Below are 19,168 nucleotides of genomic sequence, written 5' to 3'. Positions count from 1 at the left end.
AGCACTAAAATAAATAACCACAAATTTATTCACACTTTCAGCTTTTTATTAGCATAAACTGATAAAACACTACTTATATAATTATACATTTCGATTAATGGTATTGTCTCGTTTCTGTTTTATTACTTAATTGTATATTCAAATATTTATTTGCTGTTTCGTCGTGGCCTCATGTCTGCCAACTTGATGGTTATTATACCCGTTAAGACGTTAATTTGCTGAGTATTACATCATGAAAATACGAATTACACCAATAACACATTAACTTAAAAGATTAATTAATGTACTAGTAGTGTAGTCCAAACTGTATGACGCTCACAAAGTGATGAACATGCCTCGTTTTTATCTCTGGTTGAATAAAAAGGATTTATCAAACACATGGTTTCTGAAACAGCTTTTTTCTCGTCTTTTATTCCGTCATAAAAATGATTTATCAGGACTTTTATTTCGGCTACAATCCTTTATTTCAGCATATCTGCCTTCTTAGCGAACACAAAGCGAGGGCACGGGCTTATCTGCAATTTATGTCAGATCTTTTATGGCGACTAAAAAACCCCAAAACAAAACAAACAAACAAACAAAAAACTAATAAAATGCAAGTTTTTTTTTCCCATTTCTTCTGTAACATTATATAAGATATATGATCTTATAAAATAAAAAGGATCCTGGCAGGTTAAATCAAATTCGGGTAAGAATTCAGCAATTTCAGGTGTACACACAATATTAAAGTGCAAGATTTCTAATACTGCAAGGCACAAACTATCAATAATAGGATTGTCTTTTTGTATCTAATATAAAAAATGTTGGTAATAACACAGACATACAAAATTTCTTCATACAGTAACAAGACAACAAGTAAAACCTTGTCTAAGTCCCCCACAAGTATCTGAAATATTTTCTCATAATATGGTCTGTGGTTGACATGTATAAGAAGTTACAGCTGAAACATACATTTATATATATATATATATACAGTAAATTCTGTTACAAATCTTTAATGTTTGTTGAATTAAACTGTTAAACAAATATGAAACAAAGGGTCAAATATATTCCACAATAAACAGCGATAAAGTAATTAATAATCAGTATGTCATTGACTTCATACTATAATTAAAATGTACATGAGAAATATTTCTTGAATATCACAACTGAAAAAAGAAAACATTTGGCTCAGCCTTTATTGCACCACACAGTTCTTCAGATCTTTTTTTCTACAATGTTCTTTTCTTTTTACATCAGCTCATCTTTTCAATGCACAGCAAAGATTTTTGGGGTTCATAAACAGTAAGAGAGTTTATGCTGTATCATCTGTACATTGTTGTGTGGCAGACAGTTTGTGACACATTTAGACAAACTAACAACTGCATCTCAACTTCATTCAAAAATGCAACTGGTTGATTGACTTCACTGTCATAAAAACTCAAAGATTCACCAAACAAATGATAATACACTACGACTGAATAGTTTAAACAATAAAAACGATGTCTGTCTTTGCTGTTGATTGTTGTTTCTACTCCATACATCAGTGTTTTCTACACGGCACGTGGAAACGGAGACGTTTTCTGTGTGTGAGTGTAAATCACACATTTCTGTTACTATCAGTGGTAACGTTTCACTGACTTTGTGAATGTGCAGGGTTTTCAAAATCAGCTTTCTCAATCGTGTTATTTGAATGTTCTCTGTTCCCATTTGTCATGATTGTAGCATGTTTATCTCCGTTTGTTAGACAGCAGGTGACAAATCCTGAGATGGCTCCTGAATATCTTTCCTCTCTGTGTCATCTTCCTCTTGAGGTTTGATGATGATGTGTATGGGCCTTTCTCCGCTGCATTCCTGTTGCTTGGTATCTGTGGACAGCTTGCCTTCACGTTCACACACCTCCTCTTCTGCCGAGGCCCCAATGGGACGCAGACGCTCTGCGGGAGCCATCTTTGTTCCGGTTTCTGAACTGTCTCTCTTCAGCTTGTCGCTGCTGTTGCTTTCCGAGCTGACCTTCTCTGCTGCGCCGTAGAAACAAAGCACATTAGATGTCAGCTCGCAGCAATTACAAAAGAATTTAAAAAGTGACATGGATATCAAGTAAAGTAATTTCGATGTGGTAAATATCATATTCTCACCAGGATAGCTGTTAGCTTGTTTGTCTGTGCTGGTCGAACTGTCTGATGTCTTCTTGGCTGCAGGCTTGGTTCTGCTCCGGACTTTGTTGAAATTTCCTTGTAGGATCCACTCATGCTGTAACCCCTCATCAGGAGTCATGCGCTTACTTGGATCCCAGCTGAAAAGCGCAGACAGTTTGAATTTAGATGAATTCATTTATGTGTACAAGTAATAGTCATGATCTACCAGCTCAAGTCAGAGGAAGCAAAATGTAATTGTGGTCGATTAAGAAAGACAAAGAAAAGAATCATAATGTGACCTATGAACAAATAAGCAGAAGTGTACCTGAGGCAGCGTTTGATGAAGTCTAAGAAGACAGCATCATTCGTTTTCAGCACAGCTGAAAGCTCTTTGGAACTCGGTCTCCGTTTCTTCCCCTTGCTGTTAGTGATATTTCTTGGGTTTCCTTTAGAGTCTGCACAGATAATACCACACAGATTTACCAGACTTATCACTATCTCTGAAGAGTTCTAAAAACACATACTTTACATAAAATAAAACATATAAATGATTATAAATTATTAGAATCTCACCAAAGAACAACCTCCTTCTCGATGCTGACTGAACAAAATCATTTGGAGGCATTCCAAGGACCTATCAGGTCAAATATCACAATAAGAAGGAAGCAATTACACTTGCAAAGCATGAACAGTAATCTCTGTATACAGAACAGGTTATTTCCTTGTCATACCTCCATTATGCAAGCTATCTGCTCCACTTCACTCTCTCCAGGGAAGAGAGGATAGCCTGTGTAAAGCTCAGCTAGGATGCAGCCCAGGCTCCACATATCAATGGCCATGCTGTAAGGGTGACCCAGGATGACCTCTGGAGAGCGGTAGAAGCGACTCTGGATATATGTGTACACTAAAAGAGGGGAATGAGTAGGGAAACAAGAACATTTCTGTCACCTCCCTAGCGTGATATTACTTAATTGTACATGTGCATCAAACCACTTCTGCCTTCTTACCTCTTTGTTGTTCATAGCAGCTTGAGCCAAAGTCGACCACCTTGATGTTGCCTGGCCCTCTTTGAGAGAGAAGGATGTTCTCCTGTTGAAAAGAAGAAGCAAACTGTCAAAAAACTCGCCAATTTCTATAGTACCAGTGCAATACTCTGATGCACCACAAGGTGGAGCACAATCTGCAAAATTGTTCTGAGTAATCCTTGCAAAGCAATCATCAACAGCAGTACAGTTTTGATTGCTTCACTACGTTTCAATCAGTCGAATATTATTTTTTTATCTTATGATGCAGGTCAGTACCGGTTTGAGGTCGCAGTGGATTATCTTCTCCCTGTGCAGCATCTGCAGGCACCTCAGAAGTGCATGAGCGAAACGCCGGATAAGGGCGAGGCTGAAGCCCTGGAAGTTGTTTTTTTTTATGAGCTCGTACAAGTTCACCCTAGATGAAGGAAGAACGTGTGACGTTTGGTTATTTCATCAAGATGACGACACATAAAGAAGCTTCGTTTAGCTGAACGTTTTTATGAAAATACTTTGTCCATGTCCAAGTGTACTCAATGTGGATTCACTTATAAAAAGATGCTCCTCAAATAAACCCCCTGAAAAAGAAGGCTGCTCATTTTGATGTCACTTGACACCTACAATAAAACATGCACTGAGTCTTGAGCGCTTACTTGGAAATAATCTGCGATTGTGCCTCCATTCATAGGAAGACCGATACAAAAACTTTATCCCCCTGCTATTTCTGAGCATGAATTTCTTTAGACTGTGTAACCAGATCCTTCACACATGAAGCAAGAAGGGGTAAGAGATAGGGCCCCAATCAAGGCCTTAACTAAAGGATTTGGTGACAGTAATGTTAGACAAGGTAGCAGCTCGAGACGTCCCGTAAAGGTCATTGAGCCACAGTGAAACACAAAGTTCTCTCTCCTCAAATAGATATCAGTAGTGACCCATACTAAAACATGGTTGGCTGGAGGTACACAGGTAGTCAATTTACTCCTAATTGATTGCAGTTACTTAGAAGTAAAGACCAGAGACATGCGAGAACTGCCTTTGATAAGCTACACTGTCTTCACACCGTGCTATTGTACCTGGGAAGGGTGACTGACGGCGGATCCCCTCGATTAAACGCTTCATTATTTAGTGTGTTTACATTCCTGCTTTATGAATGTAGGTAACATACTAACCCCAGAAGCTCAAAGGAGATGCAAAGGTGATTTCGGAAGTAGAAGTACTCCTTCATGTGGATGACGTTGTGGAGGTTGTCTTTGTCTTTCCTCTTTATCACATCCAAGATCTTCAGCTCCACAAGAGCCTGGTGATGAAACCTACAGACAAATTTACAGCTGACACTTAAATTCACACCAAGAGTGATTTGATTCATTACTCATTTCTATATTTTAATAATACAAGTGCAGAATAAAGATATTCTTTTCTATAAAGGGAGAAGAGTCATTAAATAAATGAGGATCTGTATTTGTACAAGCTTTATTTCTCTGATTGAGAGGCTTTTCAGCACAAAAGCCTCCTGATATCTCTGGATATTTCTTTATATCCACTGCAGAGAAATCAGATCTAAGATAGCCGTCTGACACAGCTTAAAGTTCTTCTGTGCCAGGTTGCACCTATTTTGTTTTCTGCATTATTGAAGTAGCGGTAGGACCCAGTGGCTCCTGCATCTAACCTACAGGACTCTGGCACCGCAGCCACTGTGATCCTCAGTTAAGAAGGACAGGTAAGATAATACCATTGGGGTGCCGACTTCTACCATGCTAAGTCAGGTCTCAGCTATTTGGCAGTGTCCTGAAGTGTAAAGTGATCAGGTTGCAGACATGTGGGGGAAAAAAACTGACAACGGGGCATGAGATCTCAAATGACTGACAAAAGTTAACTTCTTCAATGTCACAAATAACTTATTCCATAGAGCAGTGATTCCCACCCAGAGGTAGCCCAGCGACCACGGGCCAGTTGTACCTGGACAGGCAATGTGACAAAACCCGAACACAATTTAATTTAGAATTGAGTAGACGTAGACAGGCTTTAGCAGGAAAGATAACAACTACTTGAAAGTAAGTAGTAGAAATTTGAAGTAATAAAAGTATATTAAAAGCTAAAACTGGCAAGCAATTGAGGCAGGTAGATAAGCAGTTAAAATTATTAGGCGGTCTGTCATAGGGAGTCAGTGAACAAAAACTACATTGCCAGAAGTATTCAGTCATCCATCCATATTATTTCATTCAGGTGTTCCAATCACTTTCGTGGCCACAGGTATAAAATCAAGCACAGAGGCACACAGACTGCTTCAGGAGCTCAGTGAATTCCAGCGTGGATTGCATCGGTGCAACAAGTCCAGTCGTGAAATTTCCACAACTATTCCACAATTGACTGAGTGGTATTATAACAAGGTGGGAGTGATTGGGAACGTCAGCAACCCACATAAAATTGCAGACCTTCAGATCAGCTCAAGAACAGTGTGTAGAGAGCTTCATGGAAATTGTTTCCATGGCCAAGCAACTGCATCCAAGCCTCACATCACCAGGTCTAATGCAAAGCTTGGATGCAGTGGTGTAAAACACGCCGCCACTGGATGCTAGCCGTGGAGAGGTTTACTCTGGAGTGACAAATCACACTTGTCCGTCCGATGGACAAGACTGGTTTGGACGGAACGTATTTGTCTGCCTGGTTTGTGCCGAGCATAAAGTCTGGTGGAGGGGGGATTGTGCTGTGTGGTTGTTTTTCAGGAGTTTAGGCCATTAGTTCCTGTGAAAGAAACTCTTAATGCTTCAGCATACCAAGATACTTCGGGCAATTTCATGCTCCCAACTTTGGGAGAACAGTTGGGGATGGCCCTTCGTCTTCCAACATGACTGTGCACCAGTGTACAAAGCAAGGTCCTAAGAACATGGGTGAGTGAGTAGCCCTATGGATTAAGAATGGGATTTCACTCAAGTTCATATGCATGTTAAGGCAGATGAGCAAATACTTTTGGCAGTTAGTGTAGCTGAATAAGAATAGCTGATACCAGAGTAGGTACTAAAAGTAGTGCACTGGTGGGTGAAATATTAAGCTAATAGTTGAGACTAAATAATTCAGATATAGACCAAATTTAGTTTGAAATGAGTTCAGTGGGGGTTTAATGTCCATCTGACAGCGGTGTGAGGGCAAGTCCAAGGATAAAGGTCGGGAGCTGTAAAGCTTTACTTCACTTGCAATTTTAAAACAAGAAGTATATGAAGATAGGAAGTGTTTCTTTTTTTTTCTTTTTTTTAAATACAAATTTCAGGATCTTTTTTGATTCTTTAGTGAATTGATCACAAACAAAAAGAAAAAAATAAATCATATTACATTTTCCTGTCATTTCTCATACCTTTTCTTATTGCGGATTATCTTTATGGCTACAAGTTCATTGTTCTTGTGATCCAGGCATTTTAGGACCTGCCCGAAGGAGCCTTTCCCGATCACTTCCAGCACTTCGAACCTGTAGGCAATGTGGTCATGCAACACCTGAAAGAGCAAGAGAGAGGAGAAGTGAGGATGTGAGACTACTGTGCACTTTGTCCTTGCACTAAAACAAATCTTTATATCACAGTAAAAGTAAATGATGTAAAGTAATATCATGATTTACTAACGTAACATTATATTAACTTGGTGATATTAGTCTTAGAATACAGGCAGCATTCTCTTCTTTGTACACATCAGCCACAGTGGCTTTCCTGTAACTGTCAGTCAGCGCTGTAACAGTGAGATGAGCCTCAACAGACATATGAGAGTCTAAACAACGGTCAGTCACTCAGCCTTTAACAGCTCATTCATTGCATATTGTCTATTGACACACAACTGTCCATCACGTGTCTGATTTATACATGGTCAGATTGAACGGTGGAGTGGTGCCCGCAGCTGCTGGAGGTCGTTTGGTCACATACTGTTTTCATTGGCCAGCTTGTTGGTGCATAAATGAATGGCACAAATGTCTTTTACATAACGACTACTACTGTTGCATACTACATGTGGGTTTTCTATCATATCGAGACTATCTCTCCACTTGTACGGAGTGGAGAGATAGTCTCTCACTCAGAGAACCACGGTTACAATGTAACCGCACGATATGTGGATGTGCTTGTGAATAGAGTCACTTAAACTCTTGACAAACTGACCCAACCTGATGGTGACCTCATCATAATTAATATTTCTTTCCTTTTCTATTTCAAAGAAACTTCTAGAAACTACACTCGGGTGTTGACTGCACCTTTTGTTAGATGCTACCATATGATTTCTTCATTAGGCCTGTTTATTTAATCTAACTGTCAGTCTTTGCTGTGTTAGGTCAAAAATATAAGTTCCTGCAGGCTGTAAAACCTCGGCATCAACACAGATGAAGCCTGATGGTTATAATCCAGTAAAACTCTAATGCTTGCTCTGAAACATTACCCTGATGTAGCTTCCGTGTTCATCATCGTATCCTGAGTTCTGTGGAGCTCCTTGGGAACCCTCGATTTTCTGGGAACCCAAACCAAGGAACCAGATCTCAGAATAATCCATGATTTCTTCCTTTTCAAACTCTGTCAGCCGATCCTGGAAGTTCTTCAATGCTTCTGCAACAGGAAGCATGAGGAGGAAGACAGGATGAGTCAGTATCACGTTGATCTGCCAAATGCAGAGGATTCTGAAATATCGCCTTCCAATGCCAGCATGCTATTTTCATTCCATCAAGGCAATGAAAAATATTAGTTACGTGTTTTTGTTGGAACACCCACAATATATTCAAAATATGAAATAACGTTTCCTTTATGATTCACTTGTGTTGTATTCTGGTTGACACCAACATACCTACAGGTGACATGGGTAACCTTTGACCCTCGTATGCTTTCTCTTTCTCCAGCTTGTTGATGAAAATCCTGCTGTTGCGAGACACTGCCACTTTATCGACTGTTGTACCAAACCGTGTGGTGAACTGCTGAGCGGGCTTTGACCTCTCATCCTGTTAAGTAACACATAAAAGAGTCTTTTAGCATTTTGGGAGATGAATAGTAATGAAGGATCCTCATTACGTTTTCACAGTGATTCTAAAACTACAGCGCCATTTCTCAGCTTTGAGTTAAATAAACTAGCTGACGGCACACTAGACAGCTTCTACTTCACCATGTTATGGATGCCTAGTCAATAACAGCCTTACCGATTGTGTCTGATAGTTGTTTGGACCCCCTTTGTTGGCAATTTGGGGCAAGATGCTGTCTGACTGCTGCTGCTGGTTTTTGGCATTGCTAACCATCACCTGGACCACTGGTGGCTCGAGCTGAGGCAGAGTCCCCACACTGGAATTGAACTTCTGTGATTCAGATAAATTGTTATAGAAGTGTATTTGGTAAGTGCATTCAAGACAAAAAGGTGAAACATAAATGGAATAAGAGTTAGAAAAGAAAAGCAAAGTTTTATCAGATCAGTTTACCAAACTCGTAAAGCTTGATTTTTGAAGAAAGTGAAAAATAAAATAAAACATAATAACAAAATTATTATAAAATAGGCAATTTAGGTCAACAAACAAGCTAGCTCTGGGACCTCTAAAATGATATTTCTCTACACATTCTACATTTTCATATGACAGAATGAAACACACAGGCATCTAAACAGACAGCTGTAAGAAGACGACAAATTAATTGGATGAAAATATGGCTGCAAGTGTGATATCCAAATATTCATTTTAAATGCTTGTTGCAGCGCCTTTCATTTTTTTTTCATGAGAATGTGCAAACTGCACCTCATCTGTTTTGCTTCATCGTCCCTTCATGCATTTTGTCGGTGGAGGCTTGGGTGACCGGGACCTCCAGCTGATAGCGTCTGGAATTACCGGTCAGGGTGAAAGAAAAATGGGGGACAAAGACCCATGAGTCTGCGCTCTGACAGACTCTGTCAGTGGTGGCTTTGTAGGAGGGTGAGGTGCACTGACCTGCTTTTCTTAGGCTGCCACCCTGATTGCTTCGAGAGCATGATTACATGTGTCACTGCCTTGCAAGGCTCAATCCTGGCAGTGATGGTGCAAAATTAGACATCTGTGCTTTGCCAAGTCCTCTTGAGAACATCCTGCAGAACCGTCTGTGACAACAGGGTTTTTTTTCTCACGTTTTTATGTATTGAACTCAGATGTCACGGAAAACAGAGATTCCCTACATCCATAGTGATACTGCATCCCCTTTAGCAATGGATGGATGAAAATTAAACTCTTACATATTAATTATTGATAACATTCCATAAAAAAGCACTTTCATAAATTCTGATATTTCATCTCACGTGTTAAGAGCTGCTGCAAGATCTGCCAACTTGGTTATGACGCATAGAGATAAGCTAAATATAGTCACAAGCACCTGCCACAACAGGCAAAGGAAGCAAACACAGTTACATGCCTGAACGTAACTGGGGGGCCATGTTGTTTAAATAACGCACACACACACACATATATATATATATTTAAAAGAGATGAAAGTAGTGGCTGTAGTTTATCTTTTTCTTTGTTTGTCTTGTAGAAATTGTTAGAGTAGGTCAGACACAGCACATTAGTTTGAATGCAAAAAGAAAAGGTTGGCATCAGTGGAGGATAGACTTGGCTAAAGAACATGTTCTGGTCAGCTGTTAAGCATCATTCGGTGGGAAAGCACTGACCTGTGAGCAGGGCCGATTTGTTCCAATACGGTTGCCTTCTGCTGGGAGCCTGTGAGGGTGAGGAAAGGCCTCTGGCCGTGATGTCTGTGGGAGGAATGAGAATGATTCATAAAATGCCCTACACAAAAAGTGAGAAATAGCTGCCTTTTATTCCCAACAAGCTGGAAATAAAATAGATACAATGGGTAACCACATTTTTCTCCTGCAGTGACTTATTTTTACAGCGTGATGCAATTGGACAACGTGTCCAAGTCAAATAAAGGAATCCCTTTACACCAAAAAAGACAGATTAAAGCAGGCATGTAAGATAATAATTAAGTGTCTACTTGTGCTGGATTCCCCAGTCTCTTCAGAAACACACAGCCTCTAGGCAGCTGAGCGGGGCTGAAACCAGACGAGCTAAAATAATGCACTGTGATCCTAAAATAGATCACATCTGCAAAAACCCAGCAACACCAAGCCTCTCACTTTAAATTTCCCTTTGTGCATAGTTTGTGTAAGCATGTGCTCATGTGCACATCCATGTGCTCTGCAGTAGGTGTGCACGTGCTTCCGAGCCAGTCCTCACAGGAGAATCATTGGACTGAATGCATTACAGGGAAGCAATAAACGCTGTTCTAAAAAAGTACCACACACGTTTGGGATGATTCTGTGTGCGTCGCTTCATCACAAAGCCAGCTTACACGTGCCTTATTAATCAGCGGTTGAGCTCACAACTGTGTCGAATGACACCATATGGGTGAAATAAAGCTTAGCTTCATACGGGGATATGTGTTAAACTCACAGGCCAGGTTGGGTTGTTGTCTGCAGGTGCTAGATGGAAAACAGCTTCCAGATCACAATCTTAATCTGTATCATTGACTCAGAAGCAAATGCAACATCAAGTCAGCGTCACCACAGAACTGTCTACAGAGTGAAGAAGGTGAATTAACCCAACTAGCTGATTCGACTTTTTGTTAAAGCTTAACTGGATACAGGCGCTCTCTGGGTTCTCCCTTTACATTAAAGTCAATACAGTTCTTCAGGTTAACACTGACAAGGAGTAGGGTACAATAATGTGGTCATGTTACAATGTTGTGAGTGAGTGACAGCTGGAGCCATGTAGGTCACTGTGACAGGTTGACTTCTTAAACATCACCTGTACAGGTGTGCTGTAAGCCTGGCTAATGAGTACTGAGCCACTGGAAACCCAGTGACATCACAATAAGGCAAATGTGACCTGTGACCTTTTATTCCACTGTTATAGATGCATATACATCAGCTGACACTGAATAAGTAAATGAGCACATTTTGTTTTCACTTTTTTTTCTTAAAAACAATAAATTGAATTCTGTTTTTGGAACACAGTGGATGAACTGTAACACTGTAAGACTTGGACAAACTTTTATTGTACATGCAATAAACGTGTGCTCCCTTTGCCCATGTAAATCCATAATCCATTAACACGAAGGTCGGAGGGACCATATACAAAAATGATATTTGCTCTCATCCCAAATAAACAATGGACCTACAATCAAGACAGCAAAAGCCATGCCTTTATTGATGTGGTTAAGTCTTAGCTGGATGTAGGATCATCTCAACAGGTGTATGAGAGCAGGTTGACCTTAAAACCGTCCACCATTAGGGTCAACTGGTTAAAGGGTTAAAGCAAAGCAATAAAACCAGGAGCCATTGAGGTAAACACCAACAAACTAAAACCTGCTGCTCATGAACACTGTCATCTGTCAGACATGTCTAATCATGCTCTCCATTTATTTTGTATTGCACATCGCATGCTGAATGTGAGCACAAGGAAGAGGATGGATGTAAAGTGGTGGTAAATAGTCATCAAACCATGTGATCACAAATAGTGCTAGTCCTTAGTTTTAGACATAATTTGTAAAAAGGAATTTTGCATTTTTTCACTCATGCAGGAAAAAAAAAGGCTACAATTCTTTAAAGTGCCAAAAACAGCAAAGGTTAAATTTATGTCAGTTCCCATGTAAGGTGTGAAAAATATACCAGAACACATATAGACTTACAGAATCTGTCAGCACAACAAACACTGAAGTAAGTAGGCTAAACAACGACTGAAATAGAAATGGATCAGATTTTTCATCATAACTTGGCATGCACTCAGGGGAAAGGGAGTGGACTGCGAAATAAGCACTCAAGTAGGATAGCTTATGAAAGAGAAATGGAAATCATTTCAAAGTTACGTTTAATATTCTTGGAATGAGTTTTTTAAAAAGTGAATACAATAAAAATGGTAGATTTTTACTATAGTTTCATTACAAAAGTTTACCTGTTAGAGGTCTGTCCTACAATTATCAGGGATGTTAGCCCTGTGTCAGAGCAAAAGTCATCTAAAAATGAAGATAACACATGCTCTGGCACTGGTGCCAGTGGAGATAAAGCAGTGATAATATTAATATTCACAGAACATATTCATATTGTCTGTATCATAACAATATAACACAGACAACATTATGATCCCATAAAATAATCCCAGGAAACTTTTATGAGTATCGTCAATTTGTTTTTGTAATTTTCCAATGAACTGCCTGTAAACTGGAATATTGATCCCTATTCGATTAATAAGAACTTCCTGCTTTGCTACCAGACAGTCAGTCTAGTATCCAGCGAACAAACAACTCCTCACCTTGTTATTTATTTCTGGCAGCATGCTGTGTTATCAGCCTTGACAATCCAAAAACAAAGGAGAAATTACGAAATCCAAGTCATTGTATCCAACTCTGTCCGTCCAACCTCAAAAACAAGGCGCACTTTCCAAAAGTCCAACTTCGTGATAAACACTGAATCAACACTGATGAGGAAAATCCCGATGACTGATCAGATTCCCGCAACCCAAAGCTGCCGTACTCCCGGTTTTACGCGCACACGGTAAATGCACTGTCGTCAGAGAGGAGATTAGCCCGCGAGACAAGCTGTTGTGCCGTGACGCGTTCTGCTAAGACACCAGAGGAGCCACCTGTTCAGGTTTCTGCCGCTGACAGCTGGGGCTGTCCCGATATAGATTTGTTGGTTTTTTTATCCGTTTGCTGTCGTCCACCTACACCATGCGGTGTGACTGATGCGCTCTCCAACACCGACGCTGTGCAGCGAGGGCTACACCAACGCACGCACGTACTGGCCACAATGCTTGAGCTCACTTCAGGTACTGTAAATGTTTTGTAGACTATTTTCAAAGTGAGGTCCAGAAACCTCTGCGCTGTCGAAAGCGCGCAAGTAACGCACGGTCTCACCGTCGTTCTTCAAGATGAGTCTTCATCTTTAAGTGACACGCACACGCGCGATGTGTTTTCCACAGTAGCTACATTCAGATAAATCCAGCAGGTTTACTGGATTAAAACTTTTCTTATTCCTTTTGTGTCTTTCTGCCAACATTAATTAAAATTAAGCAGTTCTGCTAAAATCTGCCATGTTTTACAGTCCTGTGCCATTTGTGTGTGCACTGCAGGGTCAAGTAGTTGATAAAAATGAACTAAAATCTCAGCTCCTTGAGCAAGATACTAAACCTCAAATTGCTCTCTGATTATCATAGTGTGAATGATAGATACGAAGCAATTAGGCTTGGGTGAATGAGTGGAGTTGTACCAAGCCCTTTTAGTGTTCAAGTAGAGCAGAAAAGTGCTATATAAGAAGTATTCTATAAAACAGAATGTCAAAACAGTGATTAATGCACTCAACGCATTTCAACACATTTGTTAGCCTTAGCACACTTTAAAAGAACTTCATAAAACTAGGGCTGCCACGATTAGTCGACTAGTCACGATTACGTCGACTATCAAAATCGTCGACGACTAATTTAGTAGTCCGAGACCGAGAAGGCCGGAAGTGTGAGGCTTAGGGATGGGTATCGTTTAGGTTTTATCCGATACCGGTGCCAAATCAGTACTTTTGAAACGGTGCCGGTGCTTAAACGGTGCTCAAACCGGTGCTTAAAGAATGGAGAACACAAAATTGGTCCAAAAACCTCTCATGTTCAGCTGTTTTTTTTTTTTTTTGTAAAAAGATAACAATGTTAGCCTTTTCTGCAGCTATGGGGCATATATGGCATCACTCTTGGCTGGAAGCAGTGCTTAAACAATGGAAAAAAACACAAACTTTGTCCAAAAACCTCTCATGTTTAACTGTTTTCCACTTTTTCTTTGGTCATTTTAGCCTTTTTGTCCAGGGTGAAGGGAGTATCTGCCATCAAACAAGAAGACAGCCGCATGTAGCTATGACGGTGTTTGCTAGTTCACCTTACATGCATTAATGTAATAACGTGGTTAGCCTACTCAACGTAAATTACACACGAACAACATTAAGCTACTCACGCAGAGAAGAACGGCTGCTGCTGCATCATCATCCTCATCATTTCTGCTACACTGGCAGGGCTAGGGGCCAGGACTCTCCTCTTCTGGTTCTCGGGGGATGTTGCTAACTCCGGGTCCGATAACAGTAGATGTGCTCTGTGTGAGGTCTCGCAGCAAGCTATCAAATACGGCGCATTTCTCGGCTTTAAAAAAAACCGCTATGCGTCGCCAGGTGTTTCATCGGATTCGAGGTGTTACCTCCTTTGACAGTATCACAGTATCAGCTTAAAGCACTTGTTGCTGCTGAGTTTGCATCTTTTGCTGTGAAGTACAGCCAGACTTTGACCGCTTCGCCTTGGACATTTTTAATCTGTAGCTCTGCTCTAAAAGAACCTACGTACCTGGCCCCGCCTACTATCCTTGGAAACGTAAAATGATTGGCTAGAATCTAAAGTGTATCACAGCTCAGGAAAAAAAAGCACCGAAATGTGCGCTGCTTTTCGGTCTGGTTACTACCGTTTATGACAGAACTGGTGCCATCATGGCACCGGATACCGGTACCCATCCCTAGTGAGGCTTGTCAAATGGGACGGTCTAACCTTCAGATTTGCGTCACCGCTGTGTCGGTGGAGTTTAATAAACGAACTAAAATATAACAGGACACTGGCGTAAATTCTCGACCGTCTCACACTTCTGTTTAATCAGTTTTCTGTTTGACGTTTATTCAGCTGTGTGAAAATCCCACAGGAAACCACCTGATGGATTAATAAAGTTTTATTTAATCTAATAACTTTGATCTCAGCCAAACCGATTTACTCCGGAACAAATAAAACACCGAAAAAAGCCAAACAATTACATTTTTATGTTATCCGAGTGACTTATATATGATATTTAACCCTAGTAGCGAAAGACAGCGGGGGTCTGAAAACAATGAAGCCAGGAGTCCGCTGCTCTCGCCGGCTCGAGTGACCATTGAACCCCCCGGCTAGCTATCGAGCGGGTGGGTAACAGACGTCTCCAAAAACGTCGGCGCACTTTTGCAAATATGCGATGTCTTGATAAACTGAGCAGATATTTGAAGTTTACACAGCTACTTTCTCACCTGAAAATATGTTAAAAGTTTATTTTGTGGCACAGGAAGATTAATAAGAGTAATATTAAAACTTAGTAGCAGCTGCCATTGTTGGAAACTGAAATTGGCTGGGCCGCACTATGAATTCTGGGATATGGTGGGCCACGAAGGAAACACCCGACCCATCCTTCAAATTCGGGAAAATGAAGGACGTATTTGTCGGCTGCATTTGAAGGAGTCGACGAATTGGGACAGCCTTCGTCGCCTGGCTGTGACGTAATCGGCCTTCAAATGCAGCCTCCGAAGGATGCAGCCGACGTTTTGGGACACAGCTAATGTATTTGAGTGACACGGTTAGCGCCCAGTTAGCTCCTAGCATTTCTCAACAGCTCTGCCTCCTTTTCGACTGCCCGGGACATTTAAACAATGGATAATCCGTATACAAACAAATTCATGCTTTTCTCCTCAACAGAGAGCGTCCCCCGATTGAACAACAGTGGCATAAAATAAGAAGAATGGCACCTAATTATAGACTTAATAATACTGACTTAGTAATATGTCACATGAAGATTCATCAGCCAGGTTAAGTGTTTACTGACAATTGACAATTATAGCGGACATCATCATCACTATTCCAACAATCCTCTCCACACAGACAAACATAAACACTCGATAACCACAGTTGAGTACGTGTTTGTAATGACACTAGTTCAGTTTACAATAGGGTTCATTTGCTCGGTCAGCAGGTGGCGGTATCCCCGTACACTGGGGAGTAAACTGCCATTAAACGAAACAGAAGAAGAAGAGAACATCTGCACATGCGCGGTACGGATCGGGGAGTCCTGATCCGTAACTATCTTTTTATTTTTCGTTTTTGTCTACATTATATTGAAATGTTTCATTATTGCAAACATTTTAAGAGATACTTATTATTCTTAACATCTCAACAGATAATCTGACCGTAACCATCATAAAAGGCTTCGAGCGGAAGTAGTGGCTTTTTGCACGTGCGTGGTACGGATCGGGTAGTGACAGTGCCCGCATTTGGAGGCCGATTACGCTACAGCGAATCGACGAAGACTGTCCAAATTCGAAGACTCAGACAAATGCGCCCTTCATTTCCCCAGATTTGAAGGATGGGTCGGGTGAATACTTCGTGGCCCAACCTATCCCAGAATTCATAGCGCGGCCCAGCTCAGTTTCCAACAATGGCGGCAGCTAGTTAGTTTTAATATTACTCTTATTATTCTTCCTGGGTCACAAAATAAACGTTTAACATATTTTCAGGCGGGAATGTAGCTGTGTAAACCTCAAATATCTGCTCAGTTTATCAATACACATTTTCAAAAGCGCTCCGACGTTTTCGGAGACATCTGTTACCCACTAGCTCGATAGCTAGCCGGGGTTCAAGGCTCACTAGAGCCCGTGAGAACACCGGACTCCCGGCCAATGGTTTTCATTTGTTCCTGAGTAAATCGGTTTGGCTGAGATTAAAGTTATAGTTTTTACACAGCTGAATAAACCTCAAGCAGACAGCTGATTATCAGAAGTGTGAGATGCTCGAGAATTTACTCCGGTGTCCTGTTACATTTTAGATAGCAAGGAGTTTATTCAACTTCACCGAAACAATCTGCAAATGTCATTAAAATTTAATAAACTATCATCTTGTCTTTATTTTTAGTTAGCACAGACCTTAAACACTTAAAGCTGTAAGCTAATGATAGTTATATAAGAGCAGATGCTGCTGGTGCAATAAGCTGTACGTTTTACGTCCAATGGATGATGATCTGATTAGTCGACTAATCGCAAAAATAATCGGTGACTAGTCGACTATCAAAATAATTGTTTGTGGCAGCCCTACATAAAACCCAGAAGAAATAGCAATGAACTTTCATTTCACCTTGACACAACAGTTACGTGTTTTGAACCCTGACTGACATATGAAACACACCTTACCCTTCAAAGTCATATTAGAGCATGGGGCCCTTTCACAACAGCCATTCTGACAGTTTATGGCCAGGTAAACTCAGGTGGAACTATCATTTATTACACTGAGCCAAAAAAGACACAATTAAAATGTTTAATTACCTTTGTTTACCCTGCTGTAAAATGTCAAAATGGCTGCTGTTTACAACAAAACAAAACCTATTTGCATCATGTGATGCAAATGTAAGACGAGATTATTTGCTTTCCAGTGACTAATCCACACTGCAGGAGGGAAACAACTCAGTGCTCCATGTGCTGATTAGCCCGGAACCAGTACAAGAGATGAATATGATAAGACGACAGCAGTTATGCAACAACAGTGGCTACTTCAGTAATCAGCTCTGGGAATGAGCATCTATTGAGGAAGCTGCTGCTACTACCCTCATTATACTCTTATCTGTTCTCTTGTTCTCTTATTTCTCTTGCTGTATTTGTTTAGTCAGACATACAATCCTGTTTCCAAAGACGTTTAAATGCTTGAAATTAAGCCGGCAATGACAATTGGAAAATTAGATAATGCAAAGCTCACAAATTCAGATTTCTAGGCAGAAGGTTAGTAACATGACTGGGTCTATAAAAGAACAATAACAAGGGGCTATGTATGAAAGAGCCAGGGTAGCATCTGCGATACTAGCAGGTAGCTAAAATTCTATATAAAGCAATTATTTAATATACTAAATTCCCAAATACCTAGAGTGTAGTTCAAATAAAATGTAATGCAAGACAGTACAGAAAGATGCTCTTATCCTCACAATCTGCCTTTCACTTTAGACAGTAACCTAGCATCTCATTTTGAAATCAAGCTGTATGATAAATAATGCTGAATAATCTTGCAGCATTATTTTTGGACAATGACCAAATATGAAGAAGGTGCTACCAATGATAAGTTAAGGTTTAGAGCTGAGCCACTGAGAGTATTTGTCCCCTGTTGGTGGAGAAGCCATCCAAGAGGGAGGTGAACATAGTGACAGTGAGCACGCGGTCCTCTCAGAGGTGGAAGGACTCCTTTAAGTCTCATTAATATTGACAAAACTCATTACCATGCATCTATACTGCAGCATGACTGGAAAAGGGGGGTTAGATGAGAATATTGACTTCTCTCTCATGTGCATGCTAAAAATAAAAGCAGCTTAGCCAAGCATAAAGACTAGAAACGAGATGAAACAGCTATCTTGACTGCACATAGAGGACTGTAAACCTTGCCACACTTATCCTGGAAGAGTATTTAAGCAGCTTCTGTTTTGTCACCCAGGTGACAACACATTAGACGCCGCATGAGAGCACCTGAAGTAAAAAACTCAGATATGGAGTATAGAAACAATGAGAACAGAAAAATCAAGAAACAAAGGATCACAGTTTATTGACGGGTGTCATAGCACAAAATGTAAAGCCTGTGAGCATTTCTTTAAAATAAATCAATAAAAACAAAAATAAATTCTAACTAAAAACAGATAAGTGGGTGTGGCTGTCTGGAGAATGGAAACAAATGATTGCCTTTAGTCCCATCTAGGCAGTCCTGTTGCTAAATATACCTCTGGGTTGACCCTCCTGTTCCTACCCCAGCAGCAGCCATGGAGGAGGCTAAAACCACAGCAGGCAGGTGAGGTCCCGTCTTCCCACATAGCACATCTCCTCCATGCTGTCACAGCCGCAGCCTCAACGACATCTCAACCTCTAGACACTATTTCCATCCAGAGGTGCCGTAACGACAGATGGCCTCTTGTTTGAGGAGCAAATGAAAAGATTATGATTGCAGTGATGATACCAGGCCTGCATTTCCAGTAGGTTTTTGGTCTAGTTGAGCTCCATTTGTTAAAAAACAAAAATTTCTCCAACTTGACAGAACCTCGATGCTACAAACCTAAGCGATGATAAGTTTCCATAAACGATAAGTTCCCTGAAAACTTCTTGTGACTCTGAACAGTACTCCTCTACAATCTGGACCTTGCTTCATCGAGTTATTCATTTAGACGAGGTTATATTCCAAACCTCTGTGGTTTCTTCTCTGTCAGGTTTCTGCAAAGTATTTTTCTC

The 19,168-nt window shown here is 40.6% G+C and overlaps 1 protein-coding gene across 3 annotated transcripts; it reads right to left on the bottom strand.

Moving 5' to 3' along the window:
- Window positions 1–1,045: 1,045 nt before the first annotated feature.
- Window positions 1,046–18,756, bottom strand: dyrk4 (dual-specificity tyrosine-(Y)-phosphorylation regulated kinase 4). Of its 3 annotated transcripts, none has more exons than XM_085358999.1 (14): window positions 18,667–18,756; window positions 9,776–9,859; window positions 8,295–8,447; window positions 7,949–8,099; window positions 7,550–7,713; window positions 6,489–6,625; window positions 4,309–4,449; window positions 3,419–3,557; window positions 3,125–3,206; window positions 2,849–3,021; window positions 2,691–2,751; window positions 2,443–2,572; window positions 2,118–2,275; window positions 1,046–2,000 (listed from the first exon to the last, which is right to left on the bottom strand). In XM_085358999.1, the coding sequence occupies exons 1-14, from the start codon at window positions 18,754–18,756 to the stop codon at window positions 1,723–1,725; spliced, it is 1,941 nt and encodes a 646-aa protein (XP_085215125.1). In that variant the 3' UTR covers window positions 1,046–1,722. The 3 variants fall into 3 exon arrangements, with proteins under 3 accessions (XP_085215125.1, XP_085215123.1, XP_085215124.1); XM_085358997.1 differs by lacking the exon at window positions 18,667–18,756 and adding an exon at window positions 12,417–12,943; XM_085358998.1 differs by lacking the exon at window positions 18,667–18,756 and adding an exon at window positions 12,417–12,943 and having other exon boundaries at window positions 1,046–1,997.
- Between the last annotated feature and the right edge of the window lie 412 nt (window positions 18,757–19,168).

Source organism: Diplotaxodon limnothrissa, linkage group LG7, assembly GCF_057381915.1.
Source record: "Diplotaxodon limnothrissa isolate DT_005_m linkage group LG7, D_limnothrissa_male_GT1.1, whole genome shotgun sequence".
NCBI lineage: Eukaryota > Metazoa > Chordata > Actinopteri > Cichliformes > Cichlidae > Diplotaxodon > Diplotaxodon limnothrissa.
The sequence above is the reverse complement of the archived record's forward strand: the minus strand, read 5'-3'. Positions and strand labels throughout refer to the sequence as shown.

Excerpts from the sequence above, each read along its gene's own strand:
- dyrk4 (XM_085358999.1), bottom strand. The coding sequence starts at position 18,756 with ATGTGGGAAGACGGGACCTCACCTGCCTGCTGTGGTTTTAGCCTCCTC. Across the intron at positions 2,276-2,442 it reads TTCATCAAACGCTGCCTCAG|CTGGGATCCAAGTAAGCGCA; the intron begins GTACACTTCTGC and ends TGCGCTTTTCAG. Across the intron at positions 2,001-2,117 it reads ACAAGCTAACAGCTATCCTG|CAGAGAAGGTCAGCTCGGAA; the intron begins GTGAGAATATGA and ends TCTACGGCGCAG.